The sequence below is a fragment of the Phragmites australis genome, chromosome 16 (assembly GCF_958298935.1).
Source record: "Phragmites australis chromosome 16, lpPhrAust1.1, whole genome shotgun sequence".
Taxonomy (NCBI): Eukaryota; Viridiplantae; Streptophyta; class Magnoliopsida; order Poales; family Poaceae; genus Phragmites; species Phragmites australis.
Window position 1 is genome coordinate 893,438 of NC_084936.1, and position 26,974 is coordinate 920,411.

Genomic DNA, 26,974 nt, shown 5'->3' on the forward strand with positions numbered 1-26,974 from the left:
CGCACGCTCATTAAATGCGGCATCGGACTTCTAGCTGGTTGACACATCATCGGCAGGCCCCTCGGGGGCCCTTCTGAGTCGTCAAGGTACCGAGTGCTCGGGGGGGGGGGTGAAAGTGCATCTAGGCCCCCTAAGTGGGTTTTGGCTTATTGATGACAAAACGATTAAAGAACTAACATGCTTTGTGAGTATTGAACAGGTATGAGCATTAGTTGTGAAGGTAAATGACGTTTGACGCCCGTCGAAACAATTGAAGAATCAACGAAGGATATAAGATAGGGCTTAAATTCTTTTTACTTTTGCAATTGAGTCTAGGATAGATTTTTTCTTAGATGGATGAATTTATTTGCTTGATTAGTGTCTCAATGCTCAAGAGATCCTTTAGAATCACCCAATTGAGAGACACATTCACTCACGGACACAAAACTCTTTCTGAAAATCTTCTGAGTCCGGAGTCTCCGGTGTTCACCGGAGACTCTGGTACTCAGCGCTCAGCCGGAGTCTCCGTGCTAGCCTCCGGCAGAGAGTCTCGGCTTCGGGTTAATCTTTTCAAGAAAAAGACCGGAGTCTCCGGTGTTCACCGGATACTTCGGTAAAATGTTTTGTGTGCAGTCGGAGTCTCCGAGGTAGACTCCGGCAGAGGCTCTCGGTTAGCTTTTAATCTTTTTGATAATTAATAGGAAAGACCGGAGTCTCCGGTGTTCACCGGATACTCCGGTACCTGGAGATGCCGGAGGATCCGGCTAGTCTCCGGACTTAGTCTGTTTTGGAAGATCTGTCAGGACCGGAGACTCCGGTGTTCACCGGAGACTCCGGTAATTAAACAGAACTGTAACGGCTAGTTCTGACACGTTCGTGACCGTTCTGACGTCGTTTTTGGAATTGGGACCGGAGACTCCGGTGTTCACCGGATACTCCGGTAAGCTCTGACAAAAACAGTAACGGCTAGTTTGTGAGAGAGGGCTATAAATGCCTCCTCTCTCCATATCATTTAGCTTTTGCTGTGGCTGGTTTCCTTGAGACCTCTTGAGCACTTTAAGAGCATTCAAAGCCTCTCCAATCATCTCTAGAGCCAAATTTGCACAAATTTGAGAGTGTGGGTTTGGAGAGAGTTCAAGCCACTTGAGCATTGAGTTCTTCATCGAGCATTTACTGCGATCATTTCCTTTGAAGCTTTGGGTTTCTAAAAGGAAATGAGTTGCCCGAAGAGCACCCAAAACTTGTGGTGTGCCTCGGGAAGTTTGTAAGCACCTTCATATTGAGTAAGAATTTCTAGCTTGATCTTTGTGGTCGCTAGAAGAGGATAGGGTTGGAGAAGACCCGGCTCTTTGTGAGCTCCTCAACGGAGACGTAGGCACTTCTTTGTGAGGTGGCCGAACTCCGGGATATATTCTCGTGTTCTTTCTTGTGAAACTCACTTGATCGTGTGCATTTGATCATTTGTCATTTAAATTGCTATAGTATCAATCTTGCTAGTTTTAATTGTTGTTCTAGCTTAGTAACATCTACTTGACCTAGTGCATCTCATAGAATCTAGCTGTGATCCTCAGTCCAAATTTATTCTAAAATTTCCTGTCAGGCCGGAGACTCCGGACTAGACCGGATACTTCGGACCATACCGGAGTATCCGGACTTCACCGGAATATCCGGCAGTTTAATCCGCTGTTTTTAGTTTTAAATTTCAGAAAAGCCTATTCACCCCCCCCCTCTAGGCACTTTCAGGGGGTACTGTTCACATCCCTGAGCACTCTCTCCCGAGAATGCCCATCCTTGTCCTCGGGGTGCCGGGTGCTCGGAGGTACTGTTCATCTCCCCGAGCACTCTCTCCCGAGAACTCTTACACGAACCTTCAGGGAACCGAGTGCTCGGGGGCTGCCACGTGCAGCCCCGAGCACTCTTGTACGGATCTCCGGGGAACCGAGCGCTCGGGAGCTGCCGCGCGCAGCCCCGAGCACTCTCTCCCGGAACTTAGCTCTTCTGATCGTCGGGGGACTAGGGTGCTCGGGGGTGACCGGACACCTGCCCGAGCACTTTCTTCCCGGTACTCGGATTCCATGGATCATCGGGGTACTCGGGTACTCGGGGGGCCACCGACTGTGGCCCCGAGCACCTTCTCCCAGGACTTGGCCTTTCTTCATCCCACAAGAGAGACCTCACGGGATGGCGCCATGTGGCGGATGGCCGGCCTGGCCTCGGGATTCGGGGACCCCTGGTTCCCGATACACCGACAGTATTGAAACTAGATTAATTTATAATTAACCCATCACACCTCTAAAATGAGTCAAACCATTTTTATTAGTTTACTTATACTATTCTTTATGTAGAAAAAATAATGGTAGATATGAAAAAGTTAATTACAGTATTGTTTCTTAATATATTCCCTTTATACTTGTGAACTTTGTAAAATTTATGGATAAATTAATAAAACTTTAAATGAAGTGAAACCAATTTTAAAGATACTCTTAAGATACATCTTACAAAAGAAAAATATGTGTTTATATGTTAAACTTTTTCTTAACATAAGTTAATAAATGAGTTACACGCTTCAACTTTTTTCTACCTTTTCAAACTTTCTCCCTATAGAATATGATGCAAACGATATTGTTTTTGAAAAAAAAAATCACAAAAGGTCCTATAACTGTCTCTAGCTTTTTTAGGATTTTTTTAATTTTTTTAAATTCAAATTCAAAAACCATTCGATTTACAACTACAGTATGATCCGATAAACTTGATAATCACGATTACCAAACAATAATCGATGATAAGTTAAACCCTGCCTGGACCCTATGTTATTCTGGCTGTCTTCCCTAAATTTCTTGCTATACCTAATCTAAACTACTTGTTCTTGTACCATTACGACATGACATGGTACCAGCAGGGTTCAAAAAACCTTCGGTAACCGCCCAAAAATCGCGGTTACCGACCTTCTCGATCCGGTCCGGTTTCAGAAACCGAACGGTAACCGAAATTTGAATTCAAAAAATTCAAAAAAATAAAAAAAATCTTAAAAAAACTAGACACAATTCTAAGACCTTATGTGAAATTTTTTTTTCAAAAATAATGTCGTTTGCATCATATTCTATAGGGAGAAAGTTTGAAAAAAATGAAAAAAAATTGAAGCGTGCGGCTCAGTTATTAACTCACGTTAAGGAAAAGTGTAACATGCAAAAACATATTTTTCTTGTATAAAACGTATTTTAAGAGAATCTTTAAAATTGATTTCACTTTATTTAGAGTTTTATTAAATTCTCTATGATTTTTACAAAGTTCACAAGCATAAAGTGAATATGTTAAGAAACAGCACTGTAATTAACTTTTTCATGTCTACTATTATTTTTTCTATGTAAAGAATAGTATAAATAAGCTAATGAAAGTGGTTTCACTAATTTTTGAGGTGTGATGGGTCAGTTATGAATTAATCTAGTCACAACACATTTACACAATTATGCATGTTACAATAACTAATTCATGAGTTCATGTATTTTTAAAAGATATAGGATCATGTAAGAAGACTAACAAAATTAGTTTCATGATTTTTGTATTAGCAAAGAGTAAACTATGCATTTAACTTGGTTTAACAAATAAAATTTCTCACAGAAAATTTTGAACTTTTTTATGAGTATAAATACTTTTATCATGTAGATCATGTTACAAAGAAGCCAACAAAATTTGTTTCACTTGATTCGAAGCTCAGATGAATTAGTTATTGATTTTACAAGATTGTGCCCTTTTTTAGGTTTTTTGTTGAACTACGCTGAAGTTCGATAAAACCGCTCGATAAATCGAGAAAACTGAGCGGTTACCAACCCAAACCGCTCGGTAACCGACCAAATCAAAAATGCGAGAAAATCGCTCGGTAACCGACCCAAACCGCTCGGTAACCGACCCAAACCGCTCGGTAACCGACCAAAACCGAGCGGTTACCGAGAGGGCAAAAACATGATTTTTTTTTCGCAAAAATTCAAAGTTTACCGAATGAATTTTCTCTGAATTTTTTTGAATTTTTGACCGGTAACTACGGTTACCGCGAGATTTCGGTTACCGCCGGAGCTCAGTAACTGAGCTCCGGTCGGTAACGTGAACCTTGGGTACCAGGTACCTGCCAAGCTCCGGTAAATATTAAATTTCAGATCTTGCATACTTGTCATGAGTTTTAGTTTAGTTGATTAAATTTAAGATAGCATATACGGATACAAAAGTTAAGAATGTAATCATTACTTGTACAAATATAATTTTATGATATTGATAAATAGATATGCATGTATAAATAGATGCATCACCGGATTAGGTTATGGAGTGAAGCTTGAATCTAGCCTAAGTTGAAGACGTATATTTGCTTCCACTATGTCAAACTAGAACAGTGAATACGAACAACTAAATACATTTTTATCTTAAATTATAGACATTTACCGAGTCAGCGTTTAATAAATTCGAGCAACTAAACAAACACAACAGGACACTAACCAACCACTATTAATCGTTGGCGTTTGAGCCATACCTACGAGAATCTCTGTGGGGTGGCAACTGGACAAAGCAAAGGCAAGTGAGGCTAGAGAAACGATTTGACAGCATTGTGGAGATGTGCAAGTAGAGTCTGAACAGAAAATGCCCGAGTTTTGTTGAGTAAAGAGAGTACGAGTTTTGTAGTTGCAGGAGTAGAAGGTGGTGAGGCATGAGATGAGATTAATAAGCAAAGAAACAGGCGAAGAGGACGAGAGTATCAAATGCATGCATCAACTAATGGCACAAGCATATGGAAAGGGCACGACCTGACAAGTAATCAATCAATGAAGCCGACGCACGTTACGGTGGGCCCCACAGACAGCGGCAGGGCGGGCACGGTGGACCCACGCACCGCACCAGCACCCTCCCAACCCCGCCGGCGGCGGCTGCGGGCCGCCATTATTCTTCTTCGGGACGAAGGAGCAGCAACGGAGGTATGGTATACGAAAACTTGGCGAGCTTGACCAGACCATGAGAAGGTAGGACCCTTCCCTTGGTGTTCACAGCAGCCGCCGCCGGCAAGCTCAGAACTCAGCTCGCCAGCCTTATGGAGCTGTGGCGTCACCCTCACTTAGCCGGTGACGAGAGGACCGGCGCTAACAACATGGTCGCCGCAGCCGAGAATTCGGACATGAAGCGAGCGTTACTACGGTTTCGAATCAAATCTCTCTCAGATTTTAAGGTCACGACCCTCCAATCGGTTAGCTAAACGCTGCAAATCCTACTAAAATTCAACTACTCAGGTTCAGTTAAACGCGCAGTACCTGCTGCTGCATTATGCGAGCGCTGACGATCGATAGCGGCGACCGCGGCAACAAGTACCACATCTTCCCGGGCGGCGCCATTCTCAGCTGCGCATCTCCTTCTACATCTCTTAACGCATGCTAACGTTTCCACATGTCCAGCATCCTTGTCTCTCTCCAGAATAACAAAGAAAGAAAAAAAGAACAGCAAGAAAACGTGTACATGTTCCACCTGGATCCCTTGAATTGCTCTCTTCAACCTCCACATGCATGAAAAATATACTTTTTCTTCACCTGCCTTCCGTGTCTTTCCTAACATGCAGCCCTTGTAATTAAACACCTCTAGTATGCACAGCATCTGTATATCCATCTATCTAGAACAGCTGAAATGATCTTTGTCAGATGATTGCAACAGACTGTCCGACTTGGGTAATCCTGATTGACATAACCAAAACCTTGCCAAGCCAAATTAGCATTCCGGTCTGTCTGTCTATCTGCCATGATCAGCAAACTCCCGCTGTCCGCGACCAAAAAGAGAGTACCATTTCATCGAACAATTAACGAGCCCCTGTCCTATCGACATCAGATCAATTCTCCAGTAAGAGTCATATAGCACACCAAAGTGGACTCCAAATAAACATACGCATCTGCCCGTAACAGTGCAAATCACATACAAACTGCACAAGGAGGCTTTGGACATCAGTAGTTGACGCTGGATAAGTTAACTGCTCTTAAGATTCTAGCAGACTTTCCAAATTTGTACACTATTTACATAACCAGCTTCCTCTACACATAGCAACTTAACAAGCTTTAACTATGAAACAAGTACAACTCACAAGGGGCGCTTTGAAAGCACAATGCATCGGTTTCCAAACACTCAGGACCTCTTGGAACATCTCCAGCAACAGCTCAAGATCGGCATGGTGGAAGAAGCTGTGGATCTCATCTCTCACGTCGTACACCTTCCCAAACACAAACAAGTAGCTAAGGCACCCTTTCTTCAGGTTCTCGAGCTGATACAGCCACGCTATGTGAAGCCTCTCGAGGACGTTGCTAGAGTTTATATCCTCCAACAGGCTCTCCTCACAGCAGTCCTTGATGTCACTGATGCCATACTTATTTGCTGCAGCAAGCAGTGAGAGGCGGTGCTTCCAGAACTGGTCTTGCTTTATGGTCCCGTAGATGAAACCAAGCAATGCCGAGCAAGATTCGAGGCACATGTCGTTGATGTTGATCATGGACGATTCCTTTTCCTTAAGATCATGCAGGAACATGCTCTCAAAGACGGGAGAACATGTTGCGAGGATAGCCCTGTGGGCCTTGAGGGCACCATCCGTTGTGTTGATGGTCACGTCAGCATGGATAGACTCCGTGAACATGCGTGAAAGGCATCTGAGAGTGCTCTTACTAGCAATGTTCTGCACCATGCCTTCATTCAGCCAAATCGACGATGACGATTCAGTAGCCTGTGAACACATTGGAAAATGTTAGGACATCATCAGCACCAGGCAGATGCCCTAACAGTAGGACTCCTGATGATGAATCTTCCAAGTCTAGAAAAGAAGCACAAATATGTTGCAAGTGATATGAATCCAACTAAGGGGATACTTGCATTGTCATTGGCTATCCTCAGGTCCAGAAACTCAACATCGATTGTAAAACGCCCATGGGACATCATGTCAACTTGCCACACAAAGTCATCGCTGCTTCGGAGAAGGTGCTCGAACACTGTCAGAAAAAAGGTTAGAAACTTACAATAAAGTTACAGAGCCTGAGAGAACAGATAATACAAAGAGAATGGAAGGAAGACATGTCACAATGAAACCCATCAGACTCTTAATGCTCAATATCATCAATCCTTTTTCTCCCCCCAGGAATTTTTTTTTGGGGGGGGGGGGGGCACCTTTTTCTTTGATAACAAAAACAGTTTAAATAGAATTTGGAATTAGAGACAAGGGGGAATCCGGCCAGGCTAGGAAGGCCTGCCAGACAGAGTGGAATATGAACATTTCACTCATATTTATGAAGGATGCAACTATGCGGGTGCAACCTTTCAAACATCATGTGCCTTGTTATTTTGATTTGACAGCCTAGTGCTGTAACATTGTAATAAGGATGTGGGCTGTGTGAACCGCATGATGCAAGATCCCTCTTACTAACCGGAATAAAAGAATTAGTAGATCTGTTCTGCCAAAAATGGGCCTAGTGATGTAACATTGTAATAAGGATGTGGGCTGTGTGCATCGCATGATGCAAAGGCCGGAACTCTTTTTCCATTATCTAGAAAAATGCAAGTGCAACCAACATCACAATATTATCACCATATTTTCTGGGTTAAAAGCTGCCTCAAGATTCCAGAGATTCAATACTCCTTCACAATGACACAGTCACAATACACATTTCTTATTCTTCACCAAGTAGCAGCAACAAAGCTGTTTACTGGATCAGTGAACTTCAAATTACTTTCTGACTAGCAACTGTTTAGAGCTTCGGAATGTCACCCCCCCCCACCCCCCCAAAAAAAAAAAAAAAATAATAATTGAAGAGTGTCCTCATCTGACTATAATTTCAGCTTTCTCCTAGTGGGCTAATCCTCAGTATTTCTCAAGGTTCAAATGATTTGTTATGTGAGATTCAGTGGGCAGAGATGACAGTGGATAAAAAATTATCATGAAACCTATATTTTCTATCTACTTGCTGCCTAGAGGAATGCCATGATCGGAATTAGAATATGACTGCTCAAGCTTCGCCCCTGCATGTCGAGGCACATGTAACTAGTCATAACTGAATGGTAGTCTATTTTTACCTCATATGGGTAAATATTTCCTCCAAAAGAGCCGCCATTAAAATGATAATCTAATCAAGCAAATATTGCTGTGTATACCCTAAAGTTGGGCACTCAGCCACTCACTCTATCTCATATATACAGGTGATCTATTCATACGGACTAGTAGTACTGATACAGGAACCACATTGCTGCACTACAAAATAGAAATACAGCAGCAAAGTTTCAATCTTTACCCATCAGAATTCAGAAATGATGCGCTGAACAATCCAGTTATCCAGCCAATCAAGAAGCATACCAGGGGAGACGCTGGCGCGGCGTGGCGGGCCGGCCCAGGAGGCACGGAGCACGAAGCGCGCGAGTGGTGACTGCTCCTTGGCTAGCCGACCGGGCTCCGGGAAGAGCCGCACGTAAATGAACCGGCTCTTCTCCACCGACAGGTACCTAGGGTAATTTTCACCACGAATGAGAAAGAATTGACAGCAACCAGAGCTGAGTGAGTCTAATCAAGTTACTACATCAAGATTTCTAACCTAATGGCACCCAAATCCTTTGGAATTGCACGGATTTGCAGCGAATGGGCAGGGGATTTGGAGGGATTAGGGCACGGGGCTTGGAAAGATGGGAGCTTGGAGGCGATGAACTCGGTGGTGTGAAGTGATGGATCGATAGTAGACAGTGTGCAGGCAGTTAACAATTCCAGATGCCGAGCTTGAAGGGGTCGGAGCGGCGGTAGGAGCAGGGGCCGAAGGTGTCGATGCGCCACTGCGCCAGGCGGGAGATGGTCTCCACACGGGAGTCCGGCCCGCTCAGCCCTCCACTGCCGCCGCCGCCGCCGCTCATAGTCGCCTCGCCGGGAAGCAGAGGGGTGCCGTGCCGCCGGGAAGGGGTGACGACCGACGATGACTCGGTGCTTTGTTCAGTCACTTAATTGGTGCAAAGTAAGCGCCTAATGGTTAAAAAAACATAAATATTAGACATAATAACTTAAGCATAAATTTAAAATATAGAGATATATAAATATTACCGATATTTTAAGTACAAATTTAAACTATAGTAACTATTTAAAATAAAAAATGTCTGTGTAAATAACAAGCTAAAAGATCGGGAGCGTGAGAGACTTGTCGGCGATCAAGATCATAAGACGAAGCACACTTGTCGATATCAGAATGCTTGTTTAAGGTGTAAGCAAGTGACGACGAGTCACGTTTTGAGAAGCATGTAAGACGGTTTCATATTTTTTCTCAAAACCATGCGAAGGATGAGTGCACATGGTATCATCGCAAAGCTTGCGTCGAGACGAAACTAAGTCATGAAGGTACAACAGTCGTTTGATGGACGAGAAAAAAGATGGATGAAAATACCCTTTGTGCTAGGTACGAGTGTATCGGAAGAGAGAGCTTTTTGGGAATAAAATAATAAACTTAGTAGCTAAGAACCCTATGTTATAAATATATGGAGGACTGGTGCCATTTGAGATAGCTATTTGAGAGTTATAAGCTATGGTTTTATAAGGGTGAGATGAGTTATTAGCTTATGTATTATGTGAGAGTCTTTTTTATACAAAATACTTTATAAGTCATCGAAAATAGGGTTGTTCTTTGCAGATAACAAAGATCATGTTGCCTCTTATATTTATGTTCATTTCTTGCTAGTTTTCTCTATTGTTTCTCTTATTTTATCGTGAGTTTTTAGTTATTTGTTGTGATTTTCATTTTGCTTGAGAGTTGAAATTTTCTATCACCTCGAAGTTGCTCTTCTTATTAATAGAGGTAAAACATTCATATATAAATTGATTTTGAATCTTCCTTGCTTTTAGATCTATCAACTTGAAAATTTTCTTCATCTAAGTATTTATTTTCCTGATGTAAGTGTTTCTTCTTCCCGTCTCTAACTTTTTGTGACTATGTTCTATAAAACCTAGGGTTTAATTCCTTTCATGAGAGCCATGTTTCTTAGAAGATTTTCACTGTGATTTTTTTTTTTTTACTTCTGCTCTTTGTTTTGAGATACGTATAATAAAAACTTAAGAAAAAATCATCTAAAAATTTAATAAGACGTTTATTTACACCCTTTAATCACCATTCTCGGTTATACTACTCCGCTACCTAAAATAGCTAAATCGAACTAGGAAAGATGACGGTGCTATTTACGCTCAATATGTATGCTGTTGTATCTATACTTGTGAAACAGATCGCGGCAATGATCACAATACATACCCCTACCAGAATATAAGAATGTCGATGTGTTGCAAATTATATAATTTGCCTAATGTATAAAGTCTGACGATTAGTCACGGTGATATTTAAAAAAAAAAATTAGAGTTATGGATATGTATCGCTATTTTGCCCTGCCTTTTATCCTTGGATCTGGCTGCCTTGAACTTGATGCTTAAATCTCTTTTTTGTTTTTATTTATTTTGCAGGGCGTTTCGTAGGGTTGGATTGTACTTTTGATGTTGATAACCTACAATGAAGGTCATTGCAAGCCTTGTGATCCAGCTGTTATTCATCTTTCAATATATATATTATTTTATAATAAAAATATAACTTCTCTCCTCTATATCCACGAGACATCTAGATACACATAACTATTTTTGAAAATAATAAGCAATCAGATTCGTATCAAGAAAACTTGAATTTCTTGAATTTAAGTAATCTAGACGTACATTCACACTCTTAACCAATCAAGCTAGACTATATATATATGAATGATCAAACCAACCACTTCCTGTGTCTAGACATTCACAGAGATCTTCCAAGGACTCGCTCTTTTGCTTTATACCGAGTAGGCTACTGCATATCCGTTGTGTGAGCCTCCAAACCATGTCCGACTCTGCTCTTCCTTCTTTTGTTGTGCAGTCCAGTCGTGCTCCTTTTTACCTTTCTAATGCTCTCACTGCCTATCAGTGTTCGATCTGTAGAACCACGTGCTCCATGTGCCGCCTATGAGCACATAGCTGTTAGAATGGTTACACTGTTCCGCTGTATAGCACATCAAACCCGGAACATCAGTTTACAGCCTCATCTAAGAAGATTTTAGAAGTGACCAAAAACATCACAAACAGCTTACATCTACACCAGATGCAGCGAATATCAAGCATCGAATTCAGGAAGGGAGTAATAGCTCGAATTCATCTGTTCATACATTATTCGGGTAATCAACAATTTGAAGTTGCTGCACCTGACCGGACACAACAAAAGAAAACATAACAGTTCCAGGATTGGCACCTGAACAAACCAGCTACAACCCATTCTGTCCTCGCTCAAAGATCATATTGCACAACATAACAAAGTGATTGATTGTTATCCGCACACCGCAAGAGCAAAACTTTGACTATATCCGAATGTTAAATACTACTACTCAAATTAACATCGTTTCGGAAACATGTCTAAACATTGCCAATATTCTTAGTTAGATCAATTTAACAAGAAAACAGCTTTCCTACTGGCCACCAATATATATAGATGCAGGCTAAGATCAGTCCTGCTTATTACGAGCCTCGCGAGAACGATGCCTGAGTTCTGCCCTCTTCCACCTGACGATCAGCATGCACAGTGTCACAAGAGTGTTCACCTACAGAACAAGCAAAGTATAAGTTGTTGATAATGAACGAGATGAAAAACAGAATCTCGCAAATAGGATGAGACAAATGTGCTTACCAAAATAAGGATCGTTATCAAAAGGAGGGGACCAGACCAGATAACTGAAATGAAGAGACCTTGGGGGTCAAAATAATTTTGGCTAGAGAAGCTCTTCCAGTTTTGTCCTAGGAACTTGTTTATTTTCTCGGCGAGAAATACACCAGAAACTGCACCAAACCAAGCAGAATAGTTCAATAAAGGAGGACAATAACATATCAGGATTAAGTCCATATGCAAATGTGAATGGAACAAAAAAAATGCAGGCCTTCCACACTGGCACCATTAGTTAAACAAACATGTTGAACACTCCTTTCAGTGATGAACTTATGAATCACCAGTACTATGATTATCTAGATAAACTGCAACAAGTTGACCTATGTGCGCTGATAATGTGCTTATCTTGACAATTTCAAACAGTTGCAAACATTTGCAACTCACAGTGTGAATATAAATTGTTGTGATTATAAAAAAAGAAATATTGTGAGTATAAAATGTTGTGTCGTGCCCAGACTCCTTCCGGTCCGAAGATCGGAAGGGGAAAGGATAATCAAGTTTGAAGAATGACGTACACATTTCGTAACATTGTGAACAAGTGTGAAACAGAAAAAAAGAAGACAATAAGAATAACGAAATAAAACTCACATGTTAAAGCTGACAAAATAAGTTGGAAATTGACATTTCTCCTCGAGATGATGGTAACCAGTAGCAGAATGGCATGAAAAGTTAGTATGCTGAGTAACCAGGGCTCCTGTAAACACAAAAGAGGTGAAGTTGATGACACAATTCAGCAATAACCACAGATCAGTTGAATCAAGCAAACAATGAAAGCCATGCATTAGTATCAGCTATTACGTTTTCAGAAGCAGTCAAGCAAAACTGCATCAAACAAAATCTGTCGTCTTTTATGGTTCGCTATCCGAACATGTAAACCTTACATGGAAACACGTCATCATGGAAGCTCATGAATGGCAAAATCAGAAGAGGCAACAAGTAGGACCCTTCCCCATGGGCTTTCAGATGCATCCGTGTCGCTGGGTTGCAGGATTAACATCTAGATAAGAAGTGAATACTCCAAGAGCCGAATGAGAGAGATCCCAAAATGAGTGGATTAAAGTTTGTGTTTGTATGACCAGAATTAGTTGCTGAGCAGCTAAACAGACGGCATACTCCTATACTATTACTTTCAAGGTAACAGGACATGTTAGGTAAAACTGATGCCTAAGCTTGCAGTGGCCCCAGTCCTAGAAACCGATACTCCAGTGTCATGGTCCATTATTCCCTTTCATCAGTCCATCACCTAAAAAAAAGACTTGATTTTTCTTTCTATCAATGTGCACATCATCATCAGGAGTTGAACTCGTGCAAAGGCACGAGGCATACGAAGTATTGTGTCGCTGGGTGGTGATGCATCTATACACCAACAACTAATATAACGAATCGATTCCTTCGACCCACGGCATGAATAGATCCACGCACGCATAGAGAGATTCCATCATTAACCCAATAAGGAGCGTTGATGCAGGGACGAAACGGATGTGATGATGAGTGTGCACCTTCCAGTCGACGGCGTGGAAGAAGCCGAGGAAGGAGTCGACGGCGGGTGCGAAGCCGGTGCGCAGCTCGGAGGAGACGCGGCCGAAGAGCTCCGCGACCACGTCGGCGTGCTCGCTGAGCGCCGACCGCACCTCATCCACCGCGCGCCCAACCACCGACGACGACCCCGCCGCCTCCTCGCCCATCTCTCTCTAGATCTCTCTGGCTTCGCTTCGACTCTGATCTGATCTGCTTTGCTTTGCCCCCACCCCCAACCCCCACAAGAAGTAAAGCACCCGTCTGCCAATTGGGGCCCACATGTCAGTGAGGTGGCCTTTTGAGTGCCCTCGAAATGGGCTGGGCCGTTTCGCGATTCGTTCGTAAATAGGCTAGGACGTACAAGTACTCAGTATTTTGGGAAAATATATATTTTTTAGTATTTACAGAATTACATGACTATTTAAAAAAATTGTAACAATAGCTTGCAGTCACCCGTTCATCGGACGAGAGAAAGATCTCTCCTAATGAACGAGCGGTACTTTTTGGTGGACCCGTCGGACGTTGCTACGAGAAAGGTCTCGCCTGCTAAACAGGCAAGATCTCACGTCACCGCAATTTTTAATTTCTAATGAGATGGGCCAAAAACTACAATAAAATGCACATACTTAGTGATTATGTGAAAAGATAGGTAAAAGTCACCGATCATCCTTCCAATAATGGTGCATCGTAAAGTCATAAATATAACACACAACACTACAACAGATGGAGAAAGCAAATTCAAGAGTTTTGAGTCTAGTTCGTTTAACCCAGGAGTGAAATGATTTTAGCTGTTACTATCTCCATCAGTGAGTAAGTTGAGAGAATAGATCAATTATTAAGAAAGAGGTAGTATATTTTTCAGGGGCAAATAGGAGTGAGACGCAACAGACAAAATTCTAGGTTCAGATACGAAACACTAACACTTCTTCATTTGAGGTTCAGATTTAAAAAATTTCCTTGTTCTACAAAGAACGCCACTTATAGTTCTTAAAGTACTCATAGATCATGCTAAAATAATTTGTCAGAATAATAGGATAAGAGACTAACAAAATGTGGTTTATCATAATTGTAATTGTCAACCAAACAATTACATAAAATCTATAACGTGACTAACGACTCGATGTGAATTATTGTAGCAGAAACACACGTACCTAGCTGTGTAAGCAGTAGAGCTCTAGTATCGATAAAGAAGGGGAAAAGAAAGAAAGAAAGAAACTAGTTTACACATATCTGGAAACTAGCTTACAGTAGCATGCGACGCAAGCATGGCAGTGCCGGAGCGAGCCACGTCGCCACCGCAAACCAACCCTGATCATGATGTGTCTCCACCTCCACGCGAACCTTGCACCGCTCCATCCAATTTAAAAGGGAAAGACACGCACGCAGCAGAACAGAGCAGAAGCACCCATCAACTTCGTCCTTGAAGCAGCTAGCTTTCATCAGCTGCAATGGCGCAGAGCAAGGAGGACATCAAGCACGGCACGGCGCGGACCAAGGTGGCGGGCGACGACGAGATGCTGCGCACGGGATTCCACAACGGCACCCCGCTGGAGGCCGGCAAGATCGCCGACTCCCAGCCGGTCGACCTCTTCGCCCCCGCGCACCGTGTGGCCGACGCCCCGTCGCAGCAGCAGCAGCAGCAGATGAGGCCACAGGAAGATGAGCTCGCGGAGGCGAACGACGACGACTCTGCTCCGGCGCAGGGCCGTGGGATGGCCGAGCCCACCGCCGGTGGACGTCGCCTGGGACGCCAGGCTTAAGTCATAATCATCGTATCGTTTAATTAGCTAGTAGTAATCTGGCCGGCCTCTACGTAGAAACGAAGGTCTTAGACATGCAGTGCGTATTGTAGTATCAATACTAGTATCTTTCCATCTATCCCTCCCTATGTAACGAACGACAACAATAAGGTTTGTCCTATGACCGGCTGCAGCCCAGCATGTCAAACTTTTATGCATATCTATGCAGCATGCACGATCTATGTATATATGTATTTGTCCAATATTCAGCTGTCTGGATTTTTCTTTTTTTTTACTTTGTCTAATATTTCAACCTGTTGGATCAGGATCTATCAATACATAATCTTGTCTAGCGCTGTCCACCAATCTAGGGACGAAGCCAGGAAAAAAATCACCAGAGCTTAGACCAAATAGAAAGAGCTAAATATTAGAAATGCTAAATAGAAAATGTTTTTATTTTATATGAAAAGATCTAATAACATATAGAAAAAAATCATTAATCATAGGGTGCCAGGACTCCCTACCCCCTCCCTGGCTCCGTCCCTGCACCAATCCTTCACCTTCCTCTGATACAATGGGATCCACACAGATATATTGATATAATGTTTGTATATTAAAACATATATATAATTTAATTAATTGTTGGTTAAAATTTGTGAAGTTTAACTTTTATAAATACTAATACACCCTATATTTTAGAACAGAGGGAGCAATACTAAGTGCTAATTAATAAGTACAACATACTCTTATTATTTTAAGAGATACTCGAACCTGTTGGATAAATACACACTTTTAGATTTAATTTAATGTCTAGATAAATTATAAACACAAACTGATATGTCTAGTATCTTTCCATCTATCCCTCCCTATGTAACGAACGGCAACGATAAATAAGTTTGTCCTATGACCGGCTGCAGCCCAGCATGTCAAACTTTTATGCATATCTATGCAGCATGCACGATCTATGTATATATGTATTTGTCCAATATTCAGCTGTCTGGATTTGTATTCTTTTTTATTTTGTCTAATATTTCAACCTGTTGGATCAGGATCTAACAATACATAAGCTTGTCTAGCGCCGTCCACCAATCCTTCATCCTGCACCCTCCTCTGATACAACGGGATCCACGACCAAGGCATATATAGGTCGCCTGGACCATTTTTAGTTTCTTGAGGTAGTATTTGTCAAATTGTCGAGTTTTTAGGACCGATATAAAGTTTATGCTTTATTCATTGTGAACAAACGGTAGTTGCAAATTAAACACACGGTCTGATTACCTGTTGGACGGTGCAATTAACTAGTGTTAAGTGCTAATTAATAAGTACAACGTAGGATTATTATTTTAAGAGATACTTGAATATGTTGCATAAATACACATTTTTAAATTTAATTTAATATCTATATAAATTATAAAAAAGAATGATATACCATTGCCAAGAGTATAACCTAGGCACGTATGTAACACAATTACACATGTCTAATATATACTCTATAACATGAACGACAGAGCATTGCTCAACATGATTAAAATATGATTAATCATAACGAATATACCGATCGACAGGAAGCGATGCCGAAGCTCCTATGATGACGATGTAGAAGGCGACAACAAACAGGAAGCAGATTGCGCGAGCAATTGATGGTGATGAGAAACAATTGATGGCGATGAGGGAGAAGATTATGAGCAGCCGCATAGAGCCCTTTTCAGAAATCTTATTCGTCATCTTTCAATGTAGGATCTTAAAGACGACATGTTATAGAGGTCTGATCTCCCGATCACCGGTGCACGTTAACATAGTGGGATGGAATAGTCTACCTGTGGTGGCACAACAGAGAGAGGCAAAACCATATTATATTGTATTCTTATGTGGTGGCGGCGGCTAATACGTATATATAGAGAGAGCAACGATTAGCATAGACGTGCCACGGTTGATTATATATATAACCATGTTGATAAGAGCAGCCACAGCGTCGATGAAGCCTGAAACTTTATCTCACTGCCATATCACTCGATGCTACATTTTCGTTTTTCCTTGCAGTGTGTGACTTCAGGCATCGAGGGACCCACCGCCATTTAACTGAAATATTAAAAGCATCCATCCTCTCTCCGGGATTTTTGCTTCGCTTACCGGAAGCGGTTGGTTGTGGGCCTATGTCATTATTTATTCTCAGGCATCGGTGCATGTACTTGCGTCGGTTCTTGCTTTTTTGATTCAAGCACCGGCTGCTGCAGTGGCAGGCTTCGGTGCTTCAATGAGAATATTCCTTCAAGCACCGATTTGAAGCACACGCTGTGGCTGCTCCAAAAGAATAAAGCTGCAAAAAAAATGTCACACCTATGCAAGCAATTATATTCAATTTTGACAGACCATTCACACAGGTATCGTATGCTTTCCCTCTATTACTGGTGAGGTGAGCGTACACGCATGTTTTCTCCTAGTCATCTCATCCACACATGCTAAGCAGGTGAATGAGATAATTCATTTTAAGTTGATCTCACTCCAACTCCACTAGTAAGATGGGGTTAAAGAATTGCAATCTCTTTTTATATGTTGGGTCTTTATGATTTATTTGTAATTACTCAAATATAATAGGTCAAACCCGTATATTCTAACGGAACCTGTATATAATTTCGTATCATACGATATTCTTTAGAATAATAACTCTATATCATATGTAAAATACCATATTCTCTTATACGATGACTTAGATATCCTACTTTAAATAAGTATTTGTATAATCAATTATATTTCGATACAACAAAATAAAGTAAAGGAACTGAACAACATGAATGAATGCATCAACCAATAAATACTTTTGCCTTGCTCGTATGCGGTGACACTACGATAATTCAGCTCTCCGTGATTGATGCTAGTAGTAGAATGGTGGTAGCGATCAATCAGTGCTTATATACGATCCAAGGTTAATTCAAAGTTAATTGCCGTTGGTGACGGGGTATCCGATGCCGTGCCGCCTGGTGGGGAATGCGACGAAGAGCAGGCTGCAGAGCACGCCGACGCCGAGCGGCAGGATGTCGAGCACCTCCTCCGTCTCCCTGGCGGGCGCCGGGCAGAAGCAGCGCACGACGTTCTTGTCCCTGGCCGCCACGACCCCGAAGACGGCGACGGAGAGCGCGGCGTGCACGAAGTCGACGAGCGCGAGCCTGTACCTGGACGTGTCCCCGGGCGTCGGCGCGCCGGGCGGGTAGTCGAGGAGCCAGAGGCCCCTGGGCGTGGCGACGCCGTAGTAGACGCGGCCGTCGGGGCCTCTCATGGAGTCTGTGAAGGAGGCGAGGACGCAGGAGAGGGCGAGGACGGCAAGGAGGCCCCGGGTGAGGAGCGCGGTCGTGCCGTCGCAGGCGCCGTGGTTGGTGAAGGTGGGTGCGAGGAGGTTGAAGGCGAGGAGCGTGCCCGTGGGCAGAAGGTTGGCCAGGTTCGCCGTCGAGGTGAGCGCTTGGGATAACGTTGACGGCGGCGGCGGCGGCGAAGCCGATGCTGCAGCTCCTTGTTGTTCTTGCTTTGGGGTGGGCTGCTGCTGCTCTTCTTGGAGCTGCGGTTGCTGAGCAGAGATCGGCCTCTGCCTGAGAGAGGAGGAGGAGGAAGATGCCATGATCTTGGTTGGCGATCGATCGGAAGTTGAAGCACAGATGAATTTGGGATGAAGATGAAGAAGAAATTAAATGTGCCGGAGAGGAGAATGCGTGGCTCCTGTGGATGTTTCTTTGCTTTGCTTGCATTTGTACTCAACAACCGAATCCGATGGATCGATAAGGATTCATTCAAGGAAGGAAGGGGCCGGGGTTGTGGAATGCGTGAAGGAATGAACTGACTCAGCGATGACGACGTGCGGGAGATTGCTTCCATAGTTCCATTTCGGCCATGGCCACGCGGGAGGCGCCGAACGACCGATTCCTTCAACAACTGGTCTCTCTCTCTCTCCCTCTCTCTCTCTCTCTTCCCCAATCAAACCTGCCTGCAGGTGCTTTCACTCTCTTTCTTTCTTCCTTCTTCTTTTCTTTCTTTCCCCAAAAAAATGCAAAACGCAAGCGGTAAATCCTCGTCGGGTGAACGAAACGAACCACGACGACGACGAATTGTGTAAGTCAACGTATAGCTCAACCAGTTCACAAAGGAGGCAACAGTATGAATGGTGCGAAATTAATTAATGATACCTTGGTCAGCATGGTCAAGCTAGCCATTTTGATGGGATCCGTCTACTGAGGTGAGGACTCGTTTGTCGGGTGCCTGGGGCTCGATTTTGTAGCCGTCCTCGGCCATCCCACCCTTTCTCCAGTGGATCAACACCAACAGCTACGTGTTTTCTTCTTTCTCTAGTCAAGCTTCGTCTTTTCTTCCCCAACCTCCCTCTCTCTTTATCGTGGCAGGTAGGGTCTTACCGGAACGTCGACACTCTCACTGCTCCACTCTTGAACCACCACCACCACCACGGGTTTTCCTCTAAACTTGTCGTACTCGAAGTCTCCACCCCGAACCTTAACATTGCTGGAGCTTCATCGAAGTTGGATAATAAGCCTCCGAGCACAAATCATGACACAAATCAGGTTGCAAAAAAAGAAAAAAAGAAAGAACGAGTGTTGCAGGGAGGAGAAACAATAGGGTGGGATTTAGGTTTTCCATTTTGATGAGGGAAGAAAAAACTAGACATCAATGAGCCCATCACTTTTGTAGTCAATCAAATTAATTGGTGGCTATGATTGGGCTGCCCTCTCAACATGATCATGGGCCCGAGAATCGCACAGACTAGAAGTAATTTGTCAGGCCTGCTTGATTTTATATTTTTATATGTTTTAAATTGAAAATTTATAAAATAGATGTTCATTTTAAAAAATCGAATGTATATACTCTTTTCGTTCACTGAAAGGGTTACAAGTCTACTTATCGTCCGTTCTATGTGGCAAAACCGACATGTCTGTGTGATGCGTTAGAAACCTATCGCAGGTTGGAAGGCACCTGTCACTCTTTCATCGGGCAACAAGAGTATATATTTACAATTTTTTAAAACAAGTATATATATTTGTATATTTTAAAAATAAAAAATATAGAAATAAAAAACTCCCGAAAGGACACCTAGCACATCAGGCATATATGTAAATGTACGTACATAATTGCATATGGAATCGCGTATCTTATCCGTGATGATTGTACTCCGATTTTGAACTACTAAAATCTCACCTCAGTTCGCAACCGAAAAAGGTTAATTAGGTACGTCTCAGGACAAGAAACTTATTGCATATGTATTTTTGGACATGCATATATAGCATATGTACGGTGGTCTCTTGAAGAGAAACAATCTTTGTACGATTCAATTCGTTATCCAGTCGGCAGGTTAGGGAAGCGTCAAGATTAGTTCTCGCAACTGTAGTACTCCTACCTTGTTAGGTACGTAGTATATGCATGGAGAGCCAACTACATAAACATTATTCAGAAATAACTACTTAAAATTTTGTTTTAAAACTAATAGTCTTATAAAAACTACTTAAACAACATATATAAAGTTCATTTCAAGCCTGCTCATCTGTTTGGCATGTAAAATGCATTTCTAGTTTCGGAATAAATGTTTTTCTGTTTTGTAATAGGGATTTCACGGTCAGTTTCCCTATTTTTTAATACGTGATTTCCGGTTTCAGAATAATTATTTTCCCATGTTAGGTTGGTCGATACGTTAAATACTTATTCTAGTTTTGAAATAATTGTTTTTCTGTTTTTCTATACGTAGATAACAAAGTAGCAGCTACAGTCTGGGTTGGTCAGACATTATTTTATATGCATGTTCACGAGTCAACCATTTCACATGGATCCGGTTATTACTTCAGTCCGCTCACAATCTATTTTCTGTTCACTTGACTACAAGTGCAGTATTGTATATCATATATTAGCTATCTGATTTTTTTTTAGCGTAGTTAGCTTTTCTGATTATTTTTTCAACGTTCTAGCTACCTGATTATGCAAATGAATGATAGGAACATATGCATCCGTGCAGATTCCATACAACAACACCGGGTTAAACAAATTAGAAGCAAGTCAGCAGCTAATCCTAATACTAGTACGATGCAAGACTTCTAAGGCACAAATTTGTCGTCCAAATTAGGTGCAAATTGGTACACTACCACAAAACACCAGATTATCACAAGAACCGACAAGGATACCTAGAGAAAGTAGATGGACAAGATTTCTCTCAGTTTTAAAGCAGCCTCCAAGAAGAGCCGATCCGGAGGGGGGTCGAGCGATGCGTCCGTCCCGGGCCCTCAAAATCTAAAGGCCCCATATGCATATGTATACTGTGTATATCAGCCCAAAAGCAAACTGAAAAAATTAGATCTGGATGATTTATATTTAATAATGAGGCCCCATTTTTAATCTCACATCGGGCCACCAAAATGTCAGGACCGGACCTGCCTCCAAGCATGAAATGACCTTCAAATGCTGCAAAAGGCAAAAATGCCGACCAGCTCCTCTGCTGAGCTCCTAGTGGGAGAAGGCCAAAGACAATGTATAGTGCAGAGTATCTTTATCGGTTGATAACATAAACTAATATTGAGCATTTATTATTGTCCGCTCATATTAATATCTTTTTTTTACCACTACCGGTTAATAACAAAATCTGACAACGATAAGTTGTATTACCATCAGTTCTAGCAACCTCAATGATTATTTCGTTATTGGAGTTTATGAACAGGTAAAGATACTTTATCATTATTGGTTCTAGCTGAATCAACAACCTCGATGATTATTTAGCCATTGGAGTTTATGAATAGATAAATGCACTCTATTATTGTTGATTCTAGCTGAATCGATAATGATAGATTAGTGTTTTTTGTGGTTGTGGTAGGAGAAGTCCAACTCTAGTCCAAGAGATATAAAGCCTAAAAACATTACAAAATATATACGGAGGAGAGGACATCAATTAGGTTGGGTGACCAAAAATTAGTTAATCAAAATCTGGTACGATTGGACCAACCCTTTGAACCTTTATGCTTGTTCCAGTGTTCCCATGGAGTCAACGCACACCAGAACCACTTGGAGATGCACCAGCTGTCTCTTCCTCTACCACCCTGATGATCAGATGATCAGGAGATAAATTTTTAGTCTCATCATCAGCAGCAATCGCTAACTACCAAAGGTGTATATTAATTGTATACCACTTGTAAAACATAGGTTTTGGTTGATTTTGTTTCCATTATATAACTCAAATATTTACCCCATCAAAAAAACAATTGACAACTTTAAAAAAAAATTATGAAAGTTTTGACGTTCACCTAAGTAGGAGGTGAGTATTAGAGCCCGAGCCCCGAAGAGGGTGGTGGTCGATGGCACCTCTAGTCAGATTATACTCTATGCTTTTATTAAGAAAGGGCGATGCTATACTACAAGTACTACAAGCACCTATTTTTATTTTTTAGTTGACAAATCATATGTATCTGATTCCGATCCAATAACTCGAAAAAGAAAAGTTATTATTCATCTTGTTTCTCCTTTAGTTTCTTTCTCACCGGTTGTTTCTTCCTCCCGCAGCGCTCCTCCGCCCCGCCTGTCTCTAACGGCTCTCCTGCCATCGGATACACATCCACCACCCGTCGTCCCGCTAACCTCTCTATGTTAGAGCTCCACGCCCCGGCATCAACCTATCAGGTGGTCCTTCGCCGCCTGGAGTTTCCCGCCCCGGCACTGACCCATCAGATGGTCCTCCACTGTCTACAGTCAACAACATTCCCGCCATCTCACCACCCCGCTCCCGCATCCGCCTTCTCTGCTAGGTCGGCCTCCCTCCCCCAACCTCTCTTAAGTCCAGCAACAAAGGAAGCTCCCTTCTCCCATCATTAATCCTCCCCTGGAAATCACTGCCGGATCGTCGCTTGACTACGCCTCCTAAATTAGCTGTGAAGAGGGGAAATTCTAAGTAGCGGTGCTGTAGATTGAAGCAAGAGAGGAACACCAAGGGTTGTCGAAAATTGGGATCGCTCAACTTGTGTCAATCCAGACCGTTTAAGCAGATCTGACGTCCATAAAGCGCCGAAAGTTTTTGCTTTTAAATTAAGCGCGGGATCATCGGTTACGAGTAACGAAGACGCGGCTGTCGTCATTCCATCCATAGCTGGTGTCACGCATCGGCATTGCATTCAGCTTCACCCGAGGAATCCATCCTCGCAACCCAACACCATGGCTGTGCCGCCACACGCCATGCCGGAGCGGCAGCGGGAGCAAGAAGATGACGACGACTTCACCTTCCCCACGCCGCAGCTCCCCGCCGGCCGCCGACTACCCTGCTCGGCGTCCCCGTACTCCTCCCCGCCGGTCTGGCTGCTCTCCTCCCCCATCCGCCGCAGCTTCTCCGCCGCCGACTGCGCCGCCTCGCCGTGGCGCGCCAGGGTCGTGCTCAGCCGCCACCTCCTCAACGGCGCGTGCTCCCCTGCGCTCAGCGACTACGCCGCCGGCGCTGGCTTCTGTGACGACGAGGAGGAAGAGAGGATGGATAGCCTGTGGGAGGACCTCAACGACGACGACGTGGCCGGGGAAGACCTGGCCTTCGACATATCGCTCCGCCGGTCCGTCGGCGCGCCGGACGCTGCAGAGAGGGCGGCCAAGGATCAGCGTGAAGCCGCGGCGCTCGGCGCGTCGAGGAGCTCGCGGCGGCGCTCGCCGGGGCTGGTGGTCATGATGCGCACGCTCAAGAGGATGTTCGTCGCGCACAAGGGCAAGAGCAAGGTGCACAGGGATGAGCAGAGCACCACCTCTGCTTCGGCTGATTCGTCTTCCTCATGCAGTAACAATCCCTGCAATAAGTGATCATCCGCAGCAACACGGCTACAAACTGCGATCTTTATTAGGTGACAAAAACTCAGCCTAATACTCTACTATAGCCATGCTCATCGTGCTCGTTAAGGCTTGTGCTTTGATTGATTTCTTGACTGGATAGTTCCGGCCGGCAATGGTAATCATTTCTGAGATACATTAATGTGTATCGTTGTGCATAGTTTTATCTGTTTTTGGTTAAAAATTAATGCTTCTAGTTAGACTGTACATGTTCCATGGACAATAGTTGGAGATCACTGAGATTGTTCTCTTTTGTCCTCTCTTTGTAGAGTGTGGTCTTAATTCCTACACTCTTGTTTGCTTGTATTCTTGCCCTGAGATATATGCAGCAGTGTAATTTGTGGTTTACTAGTGAATACTCCCTCCGTCCATCTATGTAAAGCTTATTTTTATTTGAAAAAAAAATCAATTTTGTAAAGTTTGATCAACAGTTAATCAAATTATACACATGTTCAGTTTACAAACGTTACATCAATAGATTCATATTTTAAAGTGCTTTTAATATGGTCTTAAGTTTGTAGCAATTGACAATATATCATAAGAGAAATTAAAGATCAAACTCTACTTTTGAAGACTTCTTCATTTTACAATACACCTTACATAGATGGACTTAGAGAGTACTGAATAGTAACTCTACTTAGCTGCAGATTCATTTAGATCATAAACTACCAATATTGTTCTTTTTTTGGTGAAGGTTTTATGCTACCTACAGGCTATGTAGTATGTAAAGAACATGTACCAGCATCTCCTGTGATTGCGATGCATACTGCCAACCTGGAGACTACTAGGCTTTTCTTGGACGCAACCTGAAGAATTAGGCACAAGTCCATTGTCATCTACTCATCTTCCTCCATGATTAGGGGCAATTAGGACAAAACCCATCAGCTTAATTAAACAAAGTTGGATCGTGTGCACAATGGACAAATTTGGTTAGGCCATGTATGTAACTGACAAGCTGTCAAAGTAGTTAGCCATCTTGATGTGATACTAACAGTTCTTGTTAGAATGTTGCACTGGCACCTGATGAGGAGATCTTCAGAATGTTGCACTTGCGCCTGTTGGGAAGATTTTCAACGTGTGAAACAAAGAAACTCTAGCACATTTACCATATCCAATGATTCGCCATTTGTTAACAATTTTATCTTTTGAAACAACAAACGAATTGCCCTTCACAAAAGCACACACCATCCCAATCATTGCTCATGTCCCATTAGTGCAAAATTATCAGCCCCATTGGATGCAGATTTTAGTTTATGATATACAGTTTTTGCTAAGTCGTTGGAGCGCAAGATAGCATGAATGGCAAGAATGTTAGATCGGTGTGAAACAAGCAGAAGGTCCACTGGTACCTGGTAGGCTGATACCATGTGATTCACAATCCCTTAAGATTTCCTTGGCAGTACAGGCGTATGGACCTACATATCACTCAATTTCCTTGGCAGAATTTGTCCAGATAGCTTGGGAAATCGAAAGGTATATTGACTGCTTCTAGTACTGAATGACTGATAATATTACTACAACTGATGGTACCACAACGTGAGTACTTCTGAATCTAATTTTGTATGCTGCCTGCAGCAAAGAAGATGCCCTGAAGAAATTGCTCGTGCAATGTTACCTTCCATATCTCGATGCCACTGTCATTCTCATCCTGCAAAGGCAGCAAGCAGCTCTGGAAAAGCAATATAAACCGTCATCGGTTGATGAAACTAGCATGTTGGTTGTTCTAGAGGCCAAAATCAATCTGCAGATCGATGGCGCTCCACTGTACAGCACAGAGAAGAAGACTTGACGCACAAAGTCCCAAGGAACACTGGTCCTGAATTACTGGTACCCACAAGAGAAGCCGTAGATGAGTGATGAGAGTTCAATGAGCTGCAGATGGAGGGGACCGGTGAGGAGCTCGAGCCTCCGGTCTCGCACCCCTTCAAAAAGCCTCCGAGAAGGCACCGGGAAGAGGGCCCGGTGTTAAAGAAACAGGGTTCATTTCAGCAATGGCAGATGCAGGGCCACCAAGCAGGAGCTCTAACTCTTCTTCCTCCTTCTACTTCTACTCCTCATTCTCGTCCTCTTCTCTTCTAATCTTCCTTTTCAATTTTTTTGACAATTCTTTTGCTTTCATGCCAAAAATGTCAAAAAATTGAAAAGGGGCTCATAGGTGTGCCCGGGAGGGGGGCACGGTAGATCCTTCCTTGCATTTCAGTACCAATAGCAGCCCAGCTTGGTAAATGTTGCATTCAATGGACAGATCAAATTTGTCTCGAGTATTTGAAAGGGATGAATTGGCAACCATGCCATGCTTGTGGTTATTCCAGAGTACATGCAATATAATGCAAGCACAAAGCCCTCTTTCTGAAAACGAGAACTTTGCTATATTTCGGACATGAACATCTTTCAATATAGTCCTCTTCGATGACGTTTCAAGATGAAGCAGGGTTCGTTTCAAGATGAAACAGGAATCGTACGTTCCTCAACTCTCAAAACCTACAAATTACCCCTAGACCATTTCAAAGTAGATTCTAAATTGGTTTTTGCTGATGTGATAATGGACCCTGCATGTAAGAATCCACCTGACCTCTAAGGCCTTCCACAGTGTGGTAGTGAAACTAGAAAATAATCGAGTCCCACATCAGATAATTGGCATCGAACTTGCAAAGGCACAGCGAGGCATCACTTGTGGGACCCACATCGTAAATAAAAAGGGAAAACAAATGCCGTTGATGTTGTCTTCCTCGCACGGCACACCTCTGTGTCTCTCTCTCCTCACATCTCTTAGCACGCAACAATTGTTTTCTATGGAGTTAGAGTACTATCTTTAATCATATTTATTTCATTTTATTTCTTTTTTATTCATTTTTCTGTTCCTATTTACTTTATTTTTTTCATCTTTAACAGATTTCTTTCGAAAGGATTCGTGAAGTGAAAAGAGAGATAATCCTATCCTAAAGAGAATAATCTTGAAAATTCTTTCGTGACGGGAATCATAAAGAGAAACCATTGAAGCGTTGAAGGGAAAAAAATCCCTTCATGAATAAAAAATGATTGGATATAAACTTAGCACCAATGCAACAGTTATTTTTTATGAGTTGGCACTGGCACAACTACTTATTCCGCTCTAACTTTTCTGGGGCTGCATCATGTGTTGCAGCGTGGGGAGCG

The 26,974-nt window shown here is 42.7% G+C and overlaps 5 protein-coding genes across 5 annotated transcripts; 2 read left to right on the forward strand and 3 right to left on the reverse strand.

Annotated features, from left to right (window-relative positions):
• Window positions 1–5,856: 5,856 nt before the first annotated feature.
• On the reverse strand, window positions 5,857–8,957 carry LOC133894778 (BTB/POZ domain-containing protein At1g21780-like). The gene is made up of 4 exons (XM_062334941.1): window positions 8,727–8,957; window positions 8,330–8,476; window positions 6,859–6,974; window positions 5,857–6,712 (listed from the first exon to the last, which is right to left on the reverse strand). Exons 1-4 carry the CDS (start codon window positions 8,872–8,874, stop codon window positions 6,047–6,049), a joined length of 1,077 nt encoding a protein of 358 aa, XP_062190925.1. The 5' UTR covers window positions 8,875–8,957; the 3' UTR covers window positions 5,857–6,046.
• A 2,197-nt stretch (window positions 8,958–11,154) lies between these two features.
• Window positions 11,155–13,474, reverse strand: LOC133896260 (uncharacterized). Its single transcript, XM_062336833.1, has 4 exons — window positions 13,229–13,474; window positions 12,318–12,423; window positions 11,694–11,842; window positions 11,155–11,607 (listed from the first exon to the last, which is right to left on the reverse strand). The coding sequence occupies exons 1-4, from the start codon at window positions 13,412–13,414 to the stop codon at window positions 11,512–11,514; spliced, it is 537 nt and encodes a 178-aa protein (XP_062192817.1). The 5' UTR covers window positions 13,415–13,474; the 3' UTR covers window positions 11,155–11,511.
• A 1,209-nt stretch (window positions 13,475–14,683) lies between these two features.
• Window positions 14,684–15,249, forward strand: LOC133895771 (SEED MATURATION PROTEIN 1). Its single transcript, XM_062336274.1, has one exon. The coding sequence runs from the start codon at window positions 14,696–14,698 to the stop codon at window positions 15,005–15,007; it is 312 nt and encodes a 103-aa protein (XP_062192258.1). The 5' UTR covers window positions 14,684–14,695; the 3' UTR covers window positions 15,008–15,249.
• Window positions 15,250–17,703: 2,454 nt separating this feature from the next.
• LOC133895770 (protein DMP3-like) lies at window positions 17,704–18,936 on the reverse strand. The gene has a single exon (XM_062336273.1). The coding sequence runs from the start codon at window positions 18,594–18,596 to the stop codon at window positions 17,922–17,924; it is 675 nt and encodes a 224-aa protein (XP_062192257.1). The 5' UTR covers window positions 18,597–18,936; the 3' UTR covers window positions 17,704–17,921.
• Window positions 18,937–22,990: 4,054 nt separating this feature from the next.
• Window positions 22,991–26,125, forward strand: LOC133895760 (uncharacterized). Its single transcript, XM_062336262.1, has 2 exons — window positions 22,991–25,291; window positions 25,394–26,125. Exon 1 carries the CDS (start codon window positions 23,165–23,167, stop codon window positions 23,789–23,791), a length of 627 nt encoding a protein of 208 aa, XP_062192246.1. The 5' UTR covers window positions 22,991–23,164; the 3' UTR covers window positions 23,792–25,291; window positions 25,394–26,125.
• The last annotated feature ends 849 nt before the right edge of the window (window positions 26,126–26,974 follow it).